The sequence below is a fragment of the Sturnus vulgaris genome, chromosome 2 (genome assembly GCF_052056855.1).
Source record: "Sturnus vulgaris isolate bStuVul1 chromosome 2, bStuVul1.hap1, whole genome shotgun sequence".
In the NCBI taxonomy this organism is placed as follows: domain Eukaryota; kingdom Metazoa; phylum Chordata; class Aves; order Passeriformes; family Sturnidae; genus Sturnus; species Sturnus vulgaris.
Window position 1 is genome coordinate 18101382 of NC_142244.1, and position 22470 is coordinate 18123851.

A 22470-nucleotide genomic window follows, 5' to 3' on the forward strand; every position below is an offset into this window, starting at 1 on the left:
GCAGCCTACACAGACTTAAAAGCTATTTTTTGTGCACTGAGTGCATCAATGCGCAACCCGTGCACAGTACTCTTATTTATTTAAATTTCCAACCAGTCTATCTAAAAAAAAAATAATACAGAATTAGCATTCATTCTGTGAGGCTGCACAACTGAAGAATTTAAATATTTACTGTGCTCCACCCGTTAGAATGGTTCTCACACCTAAAATGAGAAGCTTAAAAGAAAATAGAAGTACTGCTACCGCCACTCTTTGCCCTCTTTTGCTATATAATATGCAATATACATTGAAAAATAATCAATATATACAATAAATTTTGCCTTTACTAGGAGTATGTATGTACGTAAGACTATTTAAATTAAACAGGAATAGAAAATGAATGCAAAAAGTATTACAGCATTACTATCATCAAGTTCAGATTTACCACACAATACAATAAAAATACAATAAATTGCATTTGGTTGAGCAGTTCAGAGACTGCTTCTAATGCTGTAGTATTACAGATTATATATGAGCTGTAAGTATATGGCTGTTCTATACAGGAGCATACAAATTTGTTTATAATCCTCCTCCATTATATCTGCTTCCCTGTAGGTGGTTTGTAGGTGTCTATTTAGTTTTTGTTTATTTGGGGGGTTTTATGGTATTTTTTTTTTTCTGGGAGGTTAGGGATTTTTTTGTTGTTGTTTTGTTTTGTTTTTATGACATGTCATTATTTAGACTAGGAATGGCTTAGATCTGTGACTGCACAGTGACAAGCACAGAGGGCCCAAAATGTGTTTGCAATATCCAGATAAGAACACGGCCATGGATTTAGTCAAGCCTCTGCAATTAGATGTTCAACACAAAAATAATCAGGATACTGCACAAATGTATGTACAAAAAACTGAGGATGACAAATATTATCTCATTAGAGTTCCTAGCAAATTTTGTGAATTTACCTATTTCTGATGGACCATGCTACCATAACCCTGCATCCATCCATCTCAAATTCCCAGCACAGCCACAGCTAATGCTGTGGCCCCAGAGTTTTCCAAGAAAATTCAGATTTTTGCCATTTTACCAGGAAATACAGGCAAAACCAAAAAATTTAGACATGCACCAATCTACCTGGACACTGATGGTTCTGGGATATTCAGTTTTCAAGAACAGCTTTTATGGTCTAAGAGATGTTCCAAGAAGAAACATGGAAACTGGACTCTCACAAGCAGGGCATCTCATAGGAGCAACTGCAACTCCTTTAAGAAAGCTTTCCTAGACATTGAACTGGATCATGGATAGACCTAATTATTTAATTTCTGCAGATGGAAATTAATCTCAAAAAACTTGCCTCTTGATTTAACCTTTTTCCTCAAATAATGACTTGACTGTCAAAAAGGATTCTAAATATGGCATTGCAGAGGATGGTATCTGATTATGCCCAAATTACAGCTCAAATACGTGGCTGCCAATATTTTTTCTTAACATCATCTCTCATAAATTCCCCATATTGTGTGAAAATCTGATTTGCTTCCTTCCCTTCATCCCTGCTAAATGTTCTGACAGCTAAATCCCTACCTTCTATTAAAGATCTTATTAAAACCACAGCCTCTGTAACACCTCTGAAATTCTGCTGGTGAGCTTTCACAGATGTAACTACCTATCTTTACCACAGCTGAACTGCTGTAATAGGGGGAAGAACTTAAGACTTTCACATGCTTTTTTTTTTTTTTCCCCTCAAAAAACATCCCCAGTTCTTAGTTAAAACTTTGCTTCTTGCTACTTCTGCAACATCTCCCCACACAGCTTCAGTTCTTTGTTCCACAGACTGTTCAGAGTGTGCCCAGGTGGCCAAGGAGGCCAATGGAGCAGGAATAACGTGGCCAGCAGGAGCAGGGCAGGGATTGTCCCTCTGGACTCGGCACTGGTGAGGTCACAATTTGAATACTGGGCTGGAATGTGTCCAGAGAAGGGAATGGAGCTGGGGAAGGATCTGAAGTGCTCTGAGAAGGCACTGGGGGAGCTGGGGGGGGGGTTCAGCCTGGAGAGAAGGAGGCTCAGGAGGGACTTTGTCACTCTCTACAGCCCAGGCAGGGCTGGGTCTCTTCTCCCAGGGAATAAGTGGCAGGATGAGAGGAAATGGCCTGAAATTGCACCAGAGGAGGTTTAGATTGGATATTAGGACTCTTTTTTCATGGAAAAGGGTACCAAGGATCGGAACAGGCTGTCCAGGGATGCAGCTGAGTCCTCAGCCCTGGAGATGTGTGAAGACAAGTCAGCATGGCACCTACGGACATGGCCGTGGTGGCCTTGGCAGTGCTAATTTCCAGTCAGACTCAGTGATCCAAATAATTCTATGATTTGTTTGGAAGAAAAGTGAAATACTGTCAGATTGAATTCTTTTTATGGTATTGCTGTTTTATCCTGATAACTTTCACACAACTTGAATTTTAAATATGTTTACTGTGTCTGTCTGGGACAGAGTTAATTTCTTTCCAGCTGCCTTTTGGTGACCAAAACAGTGCTGAGAACAAACCATTGTTTTATTTAGGAAGTAACTATTAAGTACATAAACCTCCTTACACTTATAAATACAGTTCAAAGACAGTCTACTTTAGAAAATGAATAGTTAAAAATGTTAAGTATTGTAGAAGAATGTTCCAAGATATATTCCCCCAATTACTTTCTGAGATATAAGTTAAAAGCTGAAGGTGAAAATGGATGCAGCTGCATTGAAAGAAATGTTTTTAGGCTGGCATAGGAAAACCTCAGTGCCATCTGTGAAAAACAGTACCAGGCCATTCAAAACTCCTGTTACCATAAACTACAGAAATGTCTCCTAATTAGCTAAGAAGTAGCTAAAAAAATAATTGTTGATTAATGCATATACTGTAAAACAATTATTTTAACTGAGAGGGTAATATAAACAGTCTGGTAAGGAAAAAAACATCAGTACTTTGACAAGATTAGTCTCAAAAACTTCATAACATAAGAAGAACAGTAATACTGTGTATTAGTGACAGTTACTAAAAAAAAAAAAAATCCCCTATAGAAAGAAGATATTCAAACCAAAATTATTTCCCTGGATAAATCAATAAGAAAATTACCAGTTGACAAGGAAAGTGTTCAAATAATTGTGAAAACTGAAGTACCTTCATCACTCACAGAGCTGTCAAATAATTTAGAGGACTTTTAGTAGGTTTTTTACTGCTGAGGCCATACATTGTGTCTACTATGGCAAGTCAAGGTAGCTTTTACAAGTCTCTTCCACATGGAAATGCCTCACAGCTTCGTGCTCTGAGTCACCACGCCCTCCTTTTAAACTGATTTTTGGAGTGGCTACAAACAAGTTGTGCTTGTTCAGCCTGGAGAAGAGAAGGCTGTGGGGGGACTTTACAGCACTTTTCAGTGCCGAAAGGGGGCCACAAGAGAGCTGGAGAGGGACTTTTCTCAGGGGCACGGAGTGATATGATGAGGGCTAATGGCTGTAAACTGAAAGAGAGGAGGTTTAGATTGGCTACCAGGAAGAAATTCTGTCTCTGTGAGGTTGGTGAGACCATGGCACATGTCGCCCAGAAAAGCTGTGGCTGCCCCATCCCTGGAAGTGTTCAAGGACAGACTGGATGGTTTGAGGTTTGAGCAATGTGGTCCTGTGGCATCCTGCCCGTGGCAGGCAGTTTAAACTGGATAATCTTTCAGCTTCATTCCAACCCAAGCCATTTTATGATTCTATGGCAGAAATTTATCAGGATGGGACAGGCCCTTACAGCAGCAGTCCCCAAACCACAGCTTCTGAGCAAACTTTGCTCACAAAATTGTGTTGTGATGTTTAATGCAATGGGAAATAAATAATATTTTTTTAAAGTTACATTGAAGACAGAAGGAAAAACCCCACCAACTGCAGTTGAACAAGGTATGTTATTTTATTAGTATTACTGCTAATGTATAAAGGAAGGTTGTGGACACTGCATTTCAGTTGGACTTCCAAGTTTTTAAATTTCTTTTCTAGTTCCTAACTGTGTCCCCAAGGTCAGCAAACTGACTATGGTTAGAATGCTGGATTTTGATTCACTGAGACTGCCCACTAGCTCCCTTTACATCCTCTTCTGAAACACATGAACTTGTGTCTTCCCATTTTTTGTACCAATCAAAAAAACCCAAACCTCTGTTCTGTATTTTCAAGGTTATGGAGTGACAGCTTGATGAGTAAAGATCACCTTTCATAGTGCATGCTTTTTCATAAATCAATCGGTCGTTTTGAACTATAGCCCAAAGAACAGAGGAAGTATCAGATGTGTCCATTATTAAGGTAGAAATTTTAGACAGCCCATCACTAAGAAGCTAAACTGGAACTCAGTCAACAAAAGTTGATGCTATTGACCTCAGAGATATTAATGTTTTATGCTGCATTTTTGTAGCTCTAAGCACTAAATTTATTACCTGTTCAAAATACAAGGAAAAAATCTGACACACAAATAAAACACATTTGTAAGAAAAAAACATTGCATTCTCATGCTTCAGGAAGAATGCACAAATAACTGGATAGAAAATTTAAAAACAAAATCACATATTGTATTCCCAAAACATGGATAACACAGTTATCTTTGCAGCTCAGTGATGACCAAAACTGCTGAAAGCTTACCAATGTTGTATCATGAATCTACTATAAATAAAAAGTCTGGGAGGCAAAGGTTGGCTTCTGCAAGTTCCTAAAGAACCTCCTGATTTTTTTTATCCCACTTCATCCTGGCCCATTAAAAATCTCTGAGGCATAGTCAATATTATCCAAATCCCAAGCATTATTATTTCAGTTGCTCTTTAATTTAATGAAAACATTCCCTGTGACTGAGTATGCCAGTAAATTAATGACTTCTACTAATGTCACTGGCTCAAGAAAACCCATCATCCTATCCTCCTAATATCAAAAATATTCAGCAGAGCAGTAATCATGTCAATGACATTTTTCTTACACACATAAACACTACACAAACACTTAAAAAAAAAGGTATGATTAATGTAACACGCTAGATTACAATAGCACCTGAACAAAAATTTCTTTCAAAAAACACCAACAATTCAAAATCTGTCACTCTCCTACAGGAAGCAAGAAAATCCTAATGTGCCCATCATGGGACAAAACAGATTCTTATCCCCACAGTGATAATCTCAATCACACCAATGATTGTGCCATATTCTGGATTATATTATAATACAACAGTAACTCAGATTAGGTAGCACTGTGGACATAAATCACCATCCCTGGGAGTGTTCAAAAAGTGTGTGAATGTGGCATTTGGGGACGTGGTGAACACAGTGGTGTTGAGTTATCAGCTGGAGTCAGTGACCTGAAAGGTCTTTTCCAATATAAATGATTCTATGATTTTATGCTACAAATCACTTTTCTCTCCCATATTTACTCCAGCTCCTTTTTTATTTCAAACCACTTTGTACATTTTTGGGAAATATTTTAATAATTGAATTCCAGGTTCATACTGAAATGTAAACTCCTTTATGTATTCCAGTAAGTGCTGCCAGTTCTTAATATACAGCAGAGGTCCTGAGACACCCAAAACCCTGCAAAACTATTGTTCAGGGTATGTATGATGAACCAAAAAAATACATGTCATAATAGCTGTGCTCTAAATTAACTTGGAGTGCTCATGTTTTTGTGTTTGTATAGTGTGGCTATTTTGGAGCACCTCAAGCTTTTAAGAATTTACACAATAACTGCAATTATATCTTTTGTGCTTTCCAAATGTACTGTGCACTTCAATGGAGCTCATCCCAGTGCTCAAGCAAAACATTCCTCAATTGTGGATTTTCTCATCATGGTAGATGACACTCCTTACCTTCTGCCAAAGCAAAAATTCCTTGTTTCATTTCTCATTGTGGTGTATGACAGTATTTACTTTGTCTGGGATTTTTAAAGGAAATAAAACTTTCAGAATCATTGCGTGAGAGTGCATACAAAATGTAAAACACAGAAGTATCTGTGAGAGATGGAAATTATGCCTAGGAATATAAAGAAAAAGAGTAATCCATAAAGTTGAAAACAGGCTGAGATTAGGAAATGTCATATTGCTTGAAATCCCCGAAGGCAAAGACACAGAAGGCATTTTATAAAAATGGATTATTAAGGTGCTGAGGGTAGACAGTTTCTGCTTCCTTCTGGAAGAGAACATGGCAAATAAAATGACTGAAAATGGAACAAGATGTTTCTCTCTGTATTTTCTGAGCTCATTTCAGAGAAGCAAGTAATTATATGCCTCATACACAAGAATCAAGAGATAATGCAAGCTAGTATAAAAATAATTGATATACAGTATGCAAAGTGACATCAGAAATACAAGTTGATACAAAACATGTTAAATGCTCCAGAATAGTGCATTTTACTTTAAAAGTGAAACTCCCAAGTGCCCCTGATACTCTGTGACACGCCTTAGCTGGGTAGAAAGAAAAAAAAAAACAGGTTCTGAAAGTGTAGCTGCTGGCAAAGCACTGATAACTGAACTTTACAGTGTAAAAAAGCTGCTCTACCCCACACTCACTGTCCCCAAGGATAACAGACACTAATAATGTTTTCATTTTTCTGATTTAGGTAATCTGATACCATATTATCAGATGTTAAATTCCATACTGGTTCTCACCTAAACCATCAAATTTTTATTCCAATTTGCAAACCAGAAAATTATTTTTCCTTTTATTTCACAAAAAAAATAAAAAAGTAGTCATAACACATTCCTCCAGCATAGGCATTTTTAAATATGAAACTTTATGATGTGTAACAGTTAGAATTGGATTTAAAGTAAGATAGATACTTAGTATTCAGAAAAGCAGGAGAAGAACACAATAATGTGTACTCATGTCATTCTTGCATCTGTAATTTCTACTCCCAACTCCAGTCCCAAGAACAACTAAAATCTTTCAGACAAATCGATATTGCAAGAATATCCACCCAGGTAAGAGAGCCATTAACTTCCACAGTGTCAGAGTGCCAAAATCCAGACCAAAAAAACCAAAATGGTGAGAGACTTACCCCATTTAAAGGAAATGTTTTCCATCCTAGTTCTCCAAGGGCAGTTGTAGTATCAAGTAACACAACTGAAAATGGAAAAAAAAAAAAAAAGGTGTTTGTGGTATTGCTTGGATTAGACATAGCAAAGTATTAAAACAGGAAGGACTGAACTTGCCATGTTAGCCAGGTTCATTTGAGCTTTCATGGCTTACATTTCTTACCTAAAAAGTGTCTCCAAATTCATAAAAACCCCTAAATCTTTTGCAGGAAACGCTGTCAAATCACAGTACACTACTACAATTTAACCATTAAAAGATGCTGATTAAACATGCACATTCCTGCAATCCCTTGCCTGGAAATCAGGATGGTCTGCAGCATTAAAGCTAATAAAATAGAGTTTCAAAAGTTAAGATTTCTTTAATGAAACCCATAAACTTCCCAGAAATAAAGTGATACAATTTACAAATGGAGAACACAGAAAGACACACAACTTCAGTTTCTCTCTTGGAGAGAGTATCACAGTGCAAATATCTGCTGCATATATTTTGCATCACTTCTGTCATATTCATGTTGTTTTTTTGGATATATGATGGGATGTGCACTATTGTATATTACAAAATATTTCTGCACTATTTTAATGTTAAATTACATTAACTTCCTTTTTCACTTCCATTCACTGATGCTAAACAACATGCACACAGCACATGAGACATTTTACCCACAGGTACTACTGCCCTCTAATGGAATTGTTCCAACCAACCCTCTAACTTCAGAAATCTGTATTAGGATTTAAACACAAAATTATTATACAGGGCAGTTTATTTTAATTATTGAGTTGGTGTGTTTTGACTGCTGAGTTCCTCCTAACATCTCACTAATTCCAGTTCTTCTTTGCACGGTTAAATGATGGAGAAAAATAATTAAACAATTAATTTAAAACATGACCCCACTATTGTGGTCACACATTTTTGGGGTTTATATTGCAGTGTGCTATCTTCCACCTCTTGTCTGTCCAAATAATCCATGTACAGCTATCTATAATGTGTTTCTATAAAGCAGTAGAGCAGCAGCAGAAGCCTGGTCATGTTCTTCTGCCTTTTGGAAAAGGCACCTTGGCATGGACACTGAACTTGGCAGATTATTAGAGAAAACCTGACCCAGCACCTTCCCTTCTCTTTTGTACTGGTGACACTTAGGGCTCCTCTACGTTTGAATGGATGGTGACTTTTAACCTGAAACTGAAGTTTGCTGTCTCATCAACAAACCTACAGGCAAGTAAAAAGCTCAACATAAAGCACATAAAAGCTAAATGATTTATGTGAATAAATGATGACATTTAAAAAATATATTCAACAAAGAGGAGTATTCTGCTCTTCCCTTCTTCACCATTTCACTGTATGAAGCTTTGTGAATAATGTGAGTATACATTAATCATTTTCTACAATCTCTATTTTGCTTTCAAAAAAAAGAATCACTGTCCTCATTTAGACTATTGCTGTCCTCCACTTGCTTAAAAAGCTGTGATTTACAGCTGTCATAGTATTTTCTATTTGTGTCAGGCTACCATGCTCTTGTGGAAGAGTCAAAAGAAACATCTTCTCACTTGACATTTGATGCAGCAGTTTCCTGTGTAAAACTTTTAAGTTACAATCTACTGGAGATCTGGTACCTCCAAAAAAAAAAACCCCAAAAAACCAAACAAACTGGGTTTACATATTTCTTTCTGACAGAGAAACTGCTCAGCAGGTTTTTGAGAATATTTCAGTTCATCTTAGGTGTTTGTTCCCTTCTTTCCATCTCTCCTCCCATCCTCCCTCTACCCAGAAAACATGGACTATTTGTTGTGTACTTTGTTTCCAGCTGAGTTTCAAGTTGTATCTTGCTCTTTGTCACGTGCTATTCCTTTGGATCTGCAGGCCGAAAGATTTTTTTCTACAAGCAGCATTAGGGTTTGAAGTGTCATTTCAGTTTTACAATTTTTGTGGTAGCGAGATTGCAATTTAATAAACATCATCCAGGTATTCAAAATTAATACTTCTGTGGAACAAGAGCCAAAATACAGAAAGGAAAACTAATTCATTTTTTCAGTGGAGCCTGAATTAATTAATATTCCTTGCCTGAATTAATCAAGTACTACTTGAAGGCTCAAAGCTATACATTAAAAAATTAAAAACTAGAGTAAATTCATCACTGAAAGTATATTAAGTTTAGATTTAGTTGAGCCATGATCTACTAATATTCCTCGTATACATTTCCCAAATGATTCCCAATGAGTAATTGAGTTTTGTTAAAATACAGTTTTTGATACAGTTGACATACGAAGGCTCTTGACTGCTCACGTATTCTCACCTGTAGCTACCAATTCTGTATGAACTGGAGAATTCAAACCACCAAACAACTACTAACCAGAACTAGAATGGCATCACCTTCAGGGTGAGAAATGAAAATCATAAAAATGAAAAGACTATCTTTCCAACTGCTCTTGTATTACAAGACATAAAATAATTATCAATCAAAAATGTGCAAATACAAAAGATCAAGTAAACCTTATGTTTATGCCAAAGAAACACAAACTCCAGTGGAGTTGTGGATTCAACAGGGTGAATACAAATGAGGACACAGATAAAGCAATGAAATCCTCGCACACTTCAGAGGTTTGGAGATGTCTACATGCTAGACTTCAGCGTGGGACAGAGACAGCCAAGCTATCTTCAAACGAGGTGATTAAGAGGCAGCCTATCCCCAGCAGCACAGACCTGATGGCAGACAAATCTGCACTGCCAAGGAGCTTCCAACTCACAGCTCTTATGGCAGAACATTCCCTCTGCCAAAGAGCTCCAGGCTAAGAGGAATGGCAGCATGTAAACATCTGAATTACACACAGGAGTGGAGGCTTCCCCTCTGCCTGCAGGACAGGGAAAGAAGTTTCAAAAGAACTGGGAACTGACATGCAAAGAAACTAAAAACGATGGTGGGCACTACTCCTATGATGCTTATAATGAGAAAATTCCCTAAAATGCTAATGGGATCACTAAGCCATATTTATTGACCCTTCTCCCTACATTTACTTATTTATGCCACAAAAAAGCTCCATCCTTCTTAAAAAAAACGAAAAGTGTCCATTATGGACAAGCCATTAGCTGCCAGCATAAACAGAAGTGTGTCTGGAATGACTGCAGTGAATATTTTATGGGAAAAGCTCTGAGTACACTGCTTGAGACTCAGCAATGTTACTGACATTTGTGACATCCAACCTCTACTTTTAGCAGGCACTTTTCTGAGGTGATGCCTCTAAAACTTGCCCCATGAACAAGAGTTTAGGTCTGCCATTACAAAGTCATGTCACGATTCAAAATGAACTCAAAGGCCCTTTTAAAAAAACTCTTAGGATAATAAGAACTCAGATTTAGGACTACAATATTCTTTCTTAAATAAATGAACTGGGGATACTAACACTTGCCCAACAATAATATACAGACTTAAACATACATGTGTAAGTCTATTGGTTAATTACCTGCTCATTTCATTCTTGGAAGTGTCTAGCTATGTTTTCCAACACATACTTTAATATAATTTGTATTATTATTATTACTCATTATGTCATATTGAGCTTCAGTTTCCTTTCTTCTGGACATTATCTTACACTGCTATTATTAGACTTTACAACCAAAATTAATCTTTTCAGAGGTTTTACTTGGTCCCAAGGAAACTGTTTTACCTAAAATTACAATGAGCAGAACTCCAAGGATTGACAGGGTGGGATTTGAATTTTCATTCCAAAATACTCCTCTAAAGATGAACTCTGCAATCGTGTCTCTACAACTGAGGGAAAAAGCCTTCCAAATAGTCACTTCACCAGTTTATTTTCTTCTTTTTTCACACATCTCCAGACAGGATATGTGTAAATTAACACGATTAATACATGATTTTGGCCAACTTATTGGAATCACAGTCTGATATCAGATCACCCAGTTTGATCTGCTCATTTTAGACATTTCATTGTTGCCTCTAGGGTAGGTAAGCCCAAGATTTACAAGGAAAGCAGAGCCACACACAGACATTAATCTCTGAAGACAGCACTAATAACCCAGGAACATCTCGTCTGTACTGATAAAGGACACCCAAAAATCCCCTGAAATTTTCAGTATCTTCCAGCAAGGTAGGTCATTACAGATGACCCCCAGAAATGGGCAAAACTAGCACCTTTTCTTGTCCCTGAGAACTTCATTATTGACTGCAAAGTTTATATTTATGAGGCAAACACAAAGACCTCTTGAAGCCTCTCATTTCCAGCCCTCAAGAGAGTTGTTGCTCTCTTCTGAAGTGTTTGTACTTTCTTTCAAGTTTTATGGGTTTTTTTCATTTTTCAAAAGAGGATCATATGCAATATTCTGAAATCATTCCTATTAACAATATATATTAAGAGTCTTGGCTATTTTTATATCTTGTTTATATATCCAAGGTCACGTTAGCCTATTCTTTGCTGCATATGCTCCTTCTTTCTTTACTTACTGCTCTTTTGTCAGGTATTGAGTTTCTATTTATTTTCATGTTTTAATGAAAAATGTTAGAGTATTGAATGGTGTCTAACAAATGTCTCAAATTCTGTGATTTAACAGTCACTAAAACTACTTTAAGGCTTCTTAGACCTCAGGGGTTTTTTAAAAAAAAGTAATTTCATTAAAAAAAAATTAAGCTTTTTACTGTCAGAAGACTCTGTCATATTCTGTTATAATATAAAAAATCTCAACATATTACTGCTGTGGCTTGCCTGCCTGAGGAAGACACAATGAAGGGGATATGCAATATCCAAGTTACCCTGGCAATTAACGTGCAATCAACTGGGAAAAATTATTTAAATGCTTGTTTTTATGACCAGGCCTGTTTTCCATGAAGCAAATAAACTGGCATTCATTATACACATATCAATTGAATCCTTTTCCATAATTTTCATTATTTTGCATGCAACAGCTATCTGGTTTAGGCAAGATTAATGAGATGCAGTAATAAAGTATGAGGAGCACCTGTCTAGATAGCAGTTCTGCCAGGGAAGTGTACAGGAGTCACAGCAAATCAGAGAGTAAACAAAGTATTGACAATGCTGTTTGCCTGAGATAAGCGGGATTAGAGCCAGCAAAAGAGAGAGAGTAATCCTTCCACTCTCCTCAACATTTCCAAGAGTTTTATGTCAGACTCCAAGAAAATCCTTGCTGCCCTAAAGTTGTAAAAGAAGAGGGAGAGCTGTGACTAATTGGGAAGCTGGGGAATCTCCACTCCAGGAGGCTTTTAAGACACCTTGAACACAGCCAGGTCTGGTTTCTGCATAATCTTCTGTTGCCTTGGGGCAGAGCACAGGAGATAAATGACTTCTCCAAATGTGAGTTTTATAAAAATCTAGTTACCTGGTTCATGGTGCTTCCTTTTTCTTTTCAAACCACAACTCTAACACTTGCTTTTCCAGTATTCCTGAATTCCCCGAGTCCCCAAACTCATTAAATTTATCATCAATAGCCCAGAGATGTCCTCAGCCAATTCTTTCAGGACTCTTGGAAAAGAACTATTTACACCAGATGGGGAGTACTTCATATTCTTCATGTTATATGAAAAAAATCACTAATTTCTGATTTTACCAATTTCAAAAACATTATTTTCTGCCTCTTTCTAAAAATAGTTCAATACTATTCGCTCAAACATTTTTATTCACAATACAATAGAAAAATTCCCATTATCCTGAGTGTTGTGAGACTTGGGCTTTTACCTAACACACTTGCTTTTTATTTTCGGTTTTCTACACTACCTATTTTCTAACATGTGCTAATTTTCACATGTATCCTCTCTTTTCCATTAATTATGAGAAATATTTCTATTTCTAGTTTCTGCTTTCATGTTACCTGCAATGTAGGTTGAGCTGTTATCCAAAACTGGCCTTTTTTTACTTATCAATCATTTACTAATCAAGAACTTTTAAAAGGAATTTCCCCTTTCACTTTTCTTATTCTCATATTTGCACACTCACACAAACACTCTTAAAATTCTCTTCTGATGAATGAGAGCTGGCCAGAGTAATTTTTCATGTACTAAACCAAACATTCTATTCATGATACATTTATCTTGTCAGTGCTAAGAAGTCTGCAATGTTATTAGATGGGGTTATATTGGATAAATGCCTGTCTTTATCTTGCTACTGTTTTACTCCATTACATGAGGTCTCCAGTGAGAATCTTCAAAACCCAATTCCCCCACAGCACCACTTCTCTTTCCATACACTGCATACAGATGCTTAAGGAATAATTTCCCCTCTTTCTCGTTTGATTCAGTTATGTGTTTCAGTCTTAATGTTTCCTTGACAGATATAATTTGAGATCCTGTAGCTCTGACAAAACAGGAGTAAAACAAACAATGGTTCTTTTGAGAAAAGAAAAGAAAAGAAAAGAAAAGAAAAGAAAAGAAAAGAAAAGAAAAGAAAAGAAAAGAAAAGAAAAGAAAAGAAAAGAAAAGAAAAGAAAAGAAAAGAAAAGAAAAGAAAAGAAAAGAAAAAAAAAGAAAAGAAAAAAAAAAGAAAAGAAAAAGCCACCACCCACCTTTTACATTCAACCTTTTTTCCTAGAACACATTCTTACCTATTTCTTAGGAAGATAAATTTTAAATGAAATTAAAATTTATCATATTACCAATATAATGATGCTTTCCATATGCAAACATGCATTTTCTCTTTAGAGGAGGAGGAGAAGGCTGCTGTAACCCTCATTTCTCTCTGGAATGGAAACCAACATTTTCTTACCCAATGTTTCAGTTTTACTACAACTTGTTTTCATACTGTCTTCCATTCTCACTTTAAAAATCAACATGAACCCCTTTATTCTCTCGTTATTAGCATTGCCAACCATTTCAGACCCCTCAGTTACATCAGTTACACCTGTCTTTCTGAAAGTAGGATTTAAAAGCAGATTTTAAAACAAAATTGGCAAGCTCTAACTTCAGGGTTTGAAGTTTCCAACCACAAACATATTTTAGCGAGCATTTTCCTCCCTTACCAATGCCATTTCATTTTAAAATAAGCAACTGCAATAAACACCTATCAAAGTATCTGATAATGAATTACTGTAATTTATAATTTATAAATATTTAAGACAGAGTTATTTTCAATAAACACTAATCCTTGCACCCAAAAGAGATAACAGTAAATTTTTGTGTTTTCTTTCTATTATTTTAATGCCTGCATATAATTCCGGCCAAGGTGTCAAAGTCGGGGGAGAAATTCAAGAATTTATCAGTTAAAGGCACATAGTAAAAGTCAATAAAAGATTCAGTCTTCCCCAGTAAGGCAGATTCCAAGTTTTATTTCACAAATACCAAATGAAGCCTTGGAAATCCACTTGATACATGGAGTGGCACCAAATGCATAGAGAAAATCTGTTAGTGCAGAAACACGTGACAATTTCTGCACTGAAATCTTTCTAGGGTAACAGTTACAATTCCAAATTGGACATGGTTAGATCCTAACTACTTATTCTGCCACCCAGCTGGTTATTTTGCTCTAAGACAGCTGTAAACATTTTGAATTTGGGGTCTCACATATGCACTTGCTTCTCCCATGTGAGTCTTACTCATCAGCACAAGAAAAAATAAAACTACTGAGGTAAAAAGAAAGCATATTCACATCCAAAATAAATGGGCTTACCTCAGAAAAAGATTTTTCCTCAGGTAACTGTGGAATGGAAAATGAGTAGGTAATGCCCCACCTCTCCCAGCCTGTAACAGAGCTTTTCCCCCAAGAGCAGCGTCAAAGGGATTTCAAAGTGATTTTGTTGATCAGTGCACTTTCAGAGGGGAAAGCAAAGCAGAAGGTTGTGAAATCCATTGCTCAGCCAGGAGGGATGGACTCCTACGTTAGGAATGCACCAGAGGGGGCTGAGCGCTGCAATGTCAGCCCTGCAGGACAGGCAGTGAACACGGAACCCAGGAAGTCCTGTCAGGCACAGGCAGATTGCTCTACTTTCATGTGCTCCTCACAAAGAATGAGATGGGGAAAAAGGCCTTTATGTGCCAGGGAAACAATGTGTTCTTACCAGTGACTCAGCTTTAAGATACTCCTTTATAGCAGAGACTGCTGTTAAAATGAAGTGAGACAAATGAATGCTATTTACAGCTCCAGAAAACCAGAGCTGTATTATTTTTCTATGCTTTTGGTTCCACATGTGTAATACAACAAGATTAAGAGCTAACCCTGATAAAAACAGGAGTCACAAAATGATGATAGGAGCCCAGCTGCTGTATTTAATAGTTTTCAATCTGCCTTGAAAATACTAATTGATATTCAATTCACCATCATGTTAATGTCAACAGTAGATTACTGGGCAGCATTTCCTAAATGAACACGAATACCTGACAGTTTTGTCAGCCCTGTTTATTAACCTAAGTATATCTTCATTAGGGAAATTAGAAACAACTGAAATTCAGACAAATAGATTTATCTTTCCTTGCACTGGTAAATGACTTGTGTGTTGAAGCCAATTCTCTTAGGTTGGGAGTAATGCTAAATTTAATATTCTTCACTTTGCTGTTAACCTTTTTTCACTCTGCATTCTTACAAGCAGTTTCTTTTATGTCTTTTACTTTAATACTTGTATTGAGTGGTGATAAAATGAACAAAAAGTTAATGTCACAACATCGATAAGTGAAAAAAAAACCCCAACATACAAAAGGTCTTGGAAAATTATAACAATACCTATACATAACTGTCAGCCCAACTAATTATATACATGAAGTTAATAACTCCATGGCTGTTACTGTACTCCATATATTTTGGGAATTCCTCTTCAAAGGGGGTAGAAACTTTCCACTGGAGTTCATGGACATAATCAAACCCACCCTAGGCACCCTCTCCTCCTTGCCCTTCCCTGATCCAAAGATGCAGCCTCTCCAATAGTGAAGAATGAAATGGCATTGCAAAGGTTTGTTGCCTTTTCCCAGTGCATGCCTGGGAAGGTTGATACAGAAATATCTTTCAACCTCATAATCTGTCTCTTTTTAAGTGGAGTGAGAAGTGTGGAGAGTTCCTTTAAATAAAGAAGTTTTGAACAGAACAGCTGATAAGGTCACAAATAGGGACTGGGAGGACAGATGGCCACTGCTTACTCAAACAGTCACTTAATAACTATAATGAAAAATTAGCAGTTTGGTGACTCTGAGGAACAGAACAGACAAATCTTAGGAGAGGAACAAAGGCCAAAGCAAGTGAAGTTTGTGCTTGACTGGCAGCACAGTCACATGAAGAGCTGTTTGAGAATCTCTAGCTCAAGGACTAAGACCAGTCCAGGCTTATTGGCAGAGCCCTTGAGGGTGGTGTGTTCAGAGCTGCAGAGCTGCTTCAGACAGGCTGAGAGCAAGAACTGGGAGTCTGAAACCAATACACAGGCAAAACTGACATGGGAACAACTGTCAGGGAAGTTCCAGACATGAAACAAAAGGAGGGCTCTTCTGCAGTGCACAGACCCACCCATTGAAGCCAACCTTTACCATTCTTTTTACCATTCTCTTACCACCTTCTACTATTTCTGTAATCCAGCCTAACTTTTTAACTCCAGGCAGCTAAATCAGAGTTTACCTACATGCAGTCCATATTTTGACATCATAAAAAATGAAATGGGCTCATCCTTATTTCGCAGGCAGAAAAGCTACAATGTGGAAAGCAAAGCAAACATCCAGCCCAGAAACAGCAGATCCTGACTCACCTGCATTTCCCAGCCAACAGGAAAGTTAAACTTGTCTGTATGAAATAGTGCAGAGGGTAGAAAAGCACAGCTGCTCAATCCCTATCTGTTGCAGAGCTGTACTCTGAACTACCACTCAGAATTCATCCACAATAAATACAAATGAGCCTACAGAAGTGATGGGACATTTTATTATTATCCACTCCAGACCTATGGCTAGTATTTCATACTAAAATAGAAATACATGCTCCCTGATTTCCCTAATGACCCAGTCTCCTGGTTAATAAAGGTAACACAGCAATGTTTGGGTTGTTGCTGGGTAATGCTCACCCCAAATCCAGGACTTTTCAGGGTCTCATGCTCTGCCAGTGCACAAAAAACTGGGAGGGAGCATGGCCAGGACAAATGATCCAAACTGGCCAAAGGGATATTCCATACCCCAGAACATCATGCTCAGTGTGTTACCTGAAGGGTGTTGGCTGTGAGGGGCTGATCAGTGCTCGGGAACAGGATGGGCATTGCACAGTGAGAGACGAGCAACTGTGTTGTGCACCACTTGCTTTCCTTAAGTTTTATATCTCTTTTTACTTCCAACTGTTGCTGTTCTTCTTCATCATCATTATTGCTATTATGATTATTATTATTCTATTACATTTTAATTTGTTTTAATTATTAAACTGTTCTTGCCTGAACCAACAAGTTTTTTACTTTTTTTTATGCTCCTCCCCATTCCACCTGGGAGAGTTGGAAGGACTGAACAAGTGGCTGCCTTGTACCTGCAGTGTAACAATAATGACTCCTAAGAAAGCAAGTGACATACAAAGGATAAAGGAGGACTATTTAGGCTGCATTTGGGTTTTTTCTTGCTGGTTAGAGGTAATGTGGTTAGTAATGACTTTAGCTGTCAGCAGATAAGAAAAGTCATCAGTAGAGCCACAAGCTGAGGGCATATTAAAGCAGAAGCAGCCATGACTTCCAAGCATGTAAAATACTCTCAAGCAAATTGAGCAGTTTTTCTGCTTTGCTTCTTGAAGTGGTATCTTGTTGGTTTGATAAGTTACCTGCCTGAGAAGTGAAATATTGAATACACTTGACCTTACTACTGTAGTCTGAAGGTGACCATGATGTACAGAGGAGGAGCTTAGCAGAAGCCATATGATAAAAAACCTTCCAGGATGGAACATAAAGGCAACTCAGAAAATGAGGTTACCATTTGGCTACATTACATGTTTTCTTTTATTTTAATGCAGAACCTCAAAAATATACCAAAATAAATGCAACTTGTTAGAAAGCAGAGTTGTTACACACATAACAAATATTCCCAGAGATATCTCCTAGGTTCATATTCATGATGTTAAAATGTTTCTTATCTGCTTTGATTAAATATCTACACAGTCAGTTTAATGTTTTTGAGCTTTGTAATTCTCTGTTTCACTTCGTCAGTCTGCCACTTCTTCCACTAGCTCTTCATTTATAATTTATGGTGTCAAGCACCAAGTTTTCACAGCATGAACATTTTACAGGTGCTAGGTCAGGCTGTCAAGCTAAAGTACATACTAATAATCAGTGGCTTTGAAAAATCTTGGTCTCGTTACAGTGGAACATCAACATGAAGACTCAACTTGTTATCAATTAATCAGGTTTGCAATACTTTTCACATTATAAACAAATAAATATACAGCATCTTGTCACTTACTTGACAGGAAATAAGTTTGACTATCTAACCAAAAATCAAATTATTTAAAAATATTGGGCAGCATGGACTACCCACCTCTACTATGCAGACTTTGAGCTTTGAATGATATACTTTTAATGCAGATTCACAGAGATTTAAATTTCAAGGATAACTGAAGAGCATTAAATAGATCTGAGAATGCAATCATTCATGTAGTAAACTGTTGAGTAACTGGGCTTATATTCCATAGCATATAGTTATCCCCCTTTTTCCTTTTGTACTATGAAATAATCTAATTGGGTAAAATAAACTAATTTTTCTGATTTCAAGAAGTGAAAGTAAAAAGAATGCTTTTCCATTTTTAAGGGGATTTTTTTTCAGATTTTCTGTAGTGCAAGAGGTGATTTAGACAGGTACAGCACTCCATCAATAGTCAAGTGCTGGAAAGGCAGCAGCTCTCTGGGGCTTGGCTCAAAGCACTGCTTCAAAGGGCTGCTTGAGACTTAAGTGTCTGTTACACAACCCAGTGATGCAAGAGCAATGTCACTGAGGATGGCTGGAGCACTGCCCAGGGACTCTGCAGGCAAGGCCAAATATAGATTATATAATAATACAAGCACACTGCCAGTGAAGAAGACAGGAACCTTTGTATTGCAATGATTACCACAAAGGAAATGTTTGAATCAAAATGTGCTTTATGACATTTTTCTCCAAAACTTTTTTTTTCCCCTTTTTTGCTACTCTGCCCAAAATGTCTGAGCACAGAAAACATGGGAAGGGGACAAACAGCACCATGGCTATGGAGATTAATTACTCTATTAAGAGAAAAATAGGCAATATTTAAAAAAAATATATATTTTATCCTATCTGAAAACTGCAACAACGAAAATGCTCAGTTTGTCTGGGAAGGCTATCCAGCATACCACAGAATTATAGAATTACAGAATAGTTCAGGTCAGAGGGGTCCTCTGCAGATTACCTAGTCCAGCTACATTGACAGGGACATCTTCCACTATTCCAGACTGCTACAAAGCCCATTCAGTCTGGTCTTGGACACTTCCAAGGATGGGGCAGATACAGCTCCTCTGGGCAATCTGTGCCAGTCCTTCATCATCCTCACAGTAAGGAATCTCTTCTTTATATCCAATCTAGACCTACCCCCTTTCAATTTAAACCAGAGAGGAAGAGAGATGTTATGCTGAAAAGCCAAAAAAAAATTCACAACAGAAGGCAGAATTGGAGTTGAAGGAAAACAGGGATTGGAGAGTGCTACTGAGAAGTGGTACCATATTTAGAGGCTGTACAGGAAGACAATGAACACTGACTGTTAAAAAGAGATAATGCTATTCTTTGCACATCAGGAATGAGGCAGGAGTTGGAAAACGGATGCAGCTAAAAGGTTTTGCAGAGATTTGCTTCCATTAAGACAACTTGTCACCATAACTGTAGCTAGAATCCAAAATATATCATCAGTAACTTATCAGTGTAAAATTCAAAATCGCTGTAAGTAACTGATCTGTGTAAAAGTCTAAATCACTGTCTTTCAAAATGCAGCAATTTACCAGACATACTAAAACTAAGACAACTGAAGCTAGTTGTCTTCATTTCGTATTTCAGACTGCATGGCAGAAGGCTGTCTGCAAGAAGCAAGGTTTCATTTTCATTAATGATAGAGTTATTCTGGAGTAAACAACATCCTTGAGAGAGTTAGCATACATTTAATTGAGACTCTTGGATCTATGAACAGTTTCAGGCCAAGCATTCTTTTACCTCATGTATGGGGTTCTTTTGCCTATAAAAAGAATTATTGAGGATTATAAGGAGTCAGATGGAGAAAATGAGAGTTAAAAAGAAATGTTTTCTGGTTAAAATTAAATATATTATTATATCCCTAGTTAAAAGAGCAACTATAAAGGGGGATAGCATTTAAAATTGAATACAAATTTATCACATAAAGTTCATAAATCCAAAGCCTCCTTTTTCACTAGAGCTAGCGACCACCATACCTGAGCAATTAGAAATACTGCTCTCACTTTCCCACCTGTTCAAAATCATTCTCAGCCTATGAATAGAATATTTTCTCATGGCAGGTTTCTCTACACTCTCCATAATGCAATCAATTATTGTTTACTGCTGTTTCCCACCACCAGTAATGAATGCCTTCATCAGAATCTCAGAGTGCTTTTTTGATTGCCCACAGTCCCTTCATTTCCAGTGCTTGCTCTCAATCAGATCAAGTGATTTAAATCTCACACTTAATTTAAAACAGATGAAGGAGGAATTTAAGATGTTTCATTCGTGTAAATACCAAATTTATAACAATGAATATTATCTTTTATATTGCTACACAGCTTAATTTATTTCATCTAAGAGCAATAAAACAGAGTAAGCACTGAGTGATCCTAATAGCCAAGCAGAATCAAATTATGGAAGAAAAAGCTGACATCTGAATTATAATGCATTAAGGTAAAATTACAGCTGAATTTGAAGATAATTTCATTCAATTTGACTTCAAGAAAGCAGTACTTCTTTCAGCATTAATTCAGAATTATACAAACCAAAAACTGTTTTGAATGTCTAAAAATTATCTCTGTTTTCTTTTAAGATATAATTAAATTATTGATTGTGTGACAACACCATATTGGTAGTAAACATTTTAGCTTATCCTGTACATTTCATTGTATAAGTGTCAGAAATAAGTCTGGGTTAGGAAACTAAAACAAGTTGTAAAAGATTTTTAGCTGCTTGAAATACAGAGCTAAAGACTGAGCAAGTTCATAAAAGGCACGGTTTTGAGACAGATAGATTTAACTGTGCAATTTGTGAGGCAATTCCTCAAATATAAGTTATGAGACTGATCTTATTTATTATTTAAGTAATGTCCTTGTCCAGGATAGGCTTGGACTAATGGGATTCTTTTTCATGGAAAAGTTGGGAGGCATTTTCAACTCAACTAAAGGCTGAAACACTATGGGTGGGAGGCTATGGGAAGAGGAGGAATAATTCTTTTCTGGGATAATAAGGAATGAAGGGCATTAAATATAAAATATCAGACAACCCAAAGGGAGCCAAGCAGAATTTCTTTTATGAAATGGGAGTCTAGCAGCAGCCAGAGAAGATAAGACATCTGCATATTAACTGCTGACAAGCCAACCAAGGGCCAATCCAACAACATGGGAATAAAGGAGACAAAAATGAGAGGAACTGTCCAATATTCAGAATGATAAAAATGTTACTATTACACAAAGTACCAGTAAGATCCCACCTGCAAAGTTGTATGTGGTTCTTTTTTTCTAGAAAGAGTGAATTGAACAGGATGAAGAATAAGCAAAGGCAACTGTAAATGTCACAGAGATCAGAAATCTCTTGAGTGAAAGATGAACATCACACACCACAACCCAAAAGAAGAGATGTGTCTTCTCCTACAATAGTGAGCTGGATAAAAAATGAGAATGGGAAGATGTTCTGAAGTTTTGAGACAAAGCACCACTCACTAATAAATGCAGCCCATAAATGCATTTGAATTTCACAGCACTGAAGTTCAGAACAACCTTCCTAATAGGAGCAATGAGGGAACCATGGCTTAACTAGACTGAAGACGAAAATTAATAATTTTATCCAGCATCACTGGAGGCATTTGATTGTGGTAAGAAAGCTCTTTCCCAATCCTGTGTTACAGAGCTCCTCAATTCAGTGTAAATAATCTTGTCAGGTAGGACTATAATGCAAATACAATTCTTTCTCTCAAGAACAATTAAAAAAACGCTGTCAATGCCAGTAATGTCACAGCAACGTATTTTCCTCACCTCCATGGAAATGAAGCCACTTCCTGAATAACAAACTGATTCTTCCACTGCTAATTTCATTTCCTGTCTTGGAAGCCAAGGGTCATCTCTCCCTCCAACCCATTTGCTTTTGGTTCATAGTGAAAAGAACTTAAATAATAGCTGAACCCTCTTTACAGAATTTCAATACAGAACTCTCCAAACTACTGCATTTATCTTCAACATAAGCGTCCAAAGGGCATAATCCACATTATGGACTAATAGCCTGTAAAACTGCATTTTATGAACTGTAGCAGTATTCAG

General features: G+C 37.0%; 1 protein-coding gene across 4 annotated transcripts in view; it reads right to left on the reverse strand.

The window, feature by feature from the left end:
- Nucleotides 1-22470, reverse strand: part of EPHA6 (EPH receptor A6) — a 369885-nt gene that overhangs the window by 336172 nt on the left and 11243 nt on the right. For all 4 annotated transcript variants that reach the window (XM_088158465.1, XM_014882838.2, XM_088158463.1 and 1 more), the window contains exon 2: nt 7016-7080. In XM_088158465.1, coding sequence (XP_088014591.1) covers nt 7016-7080 — 65 coding nt within the window. The remainder of the gene's footprint in view (nt 1-7015; nt 7081-22470) is intronic.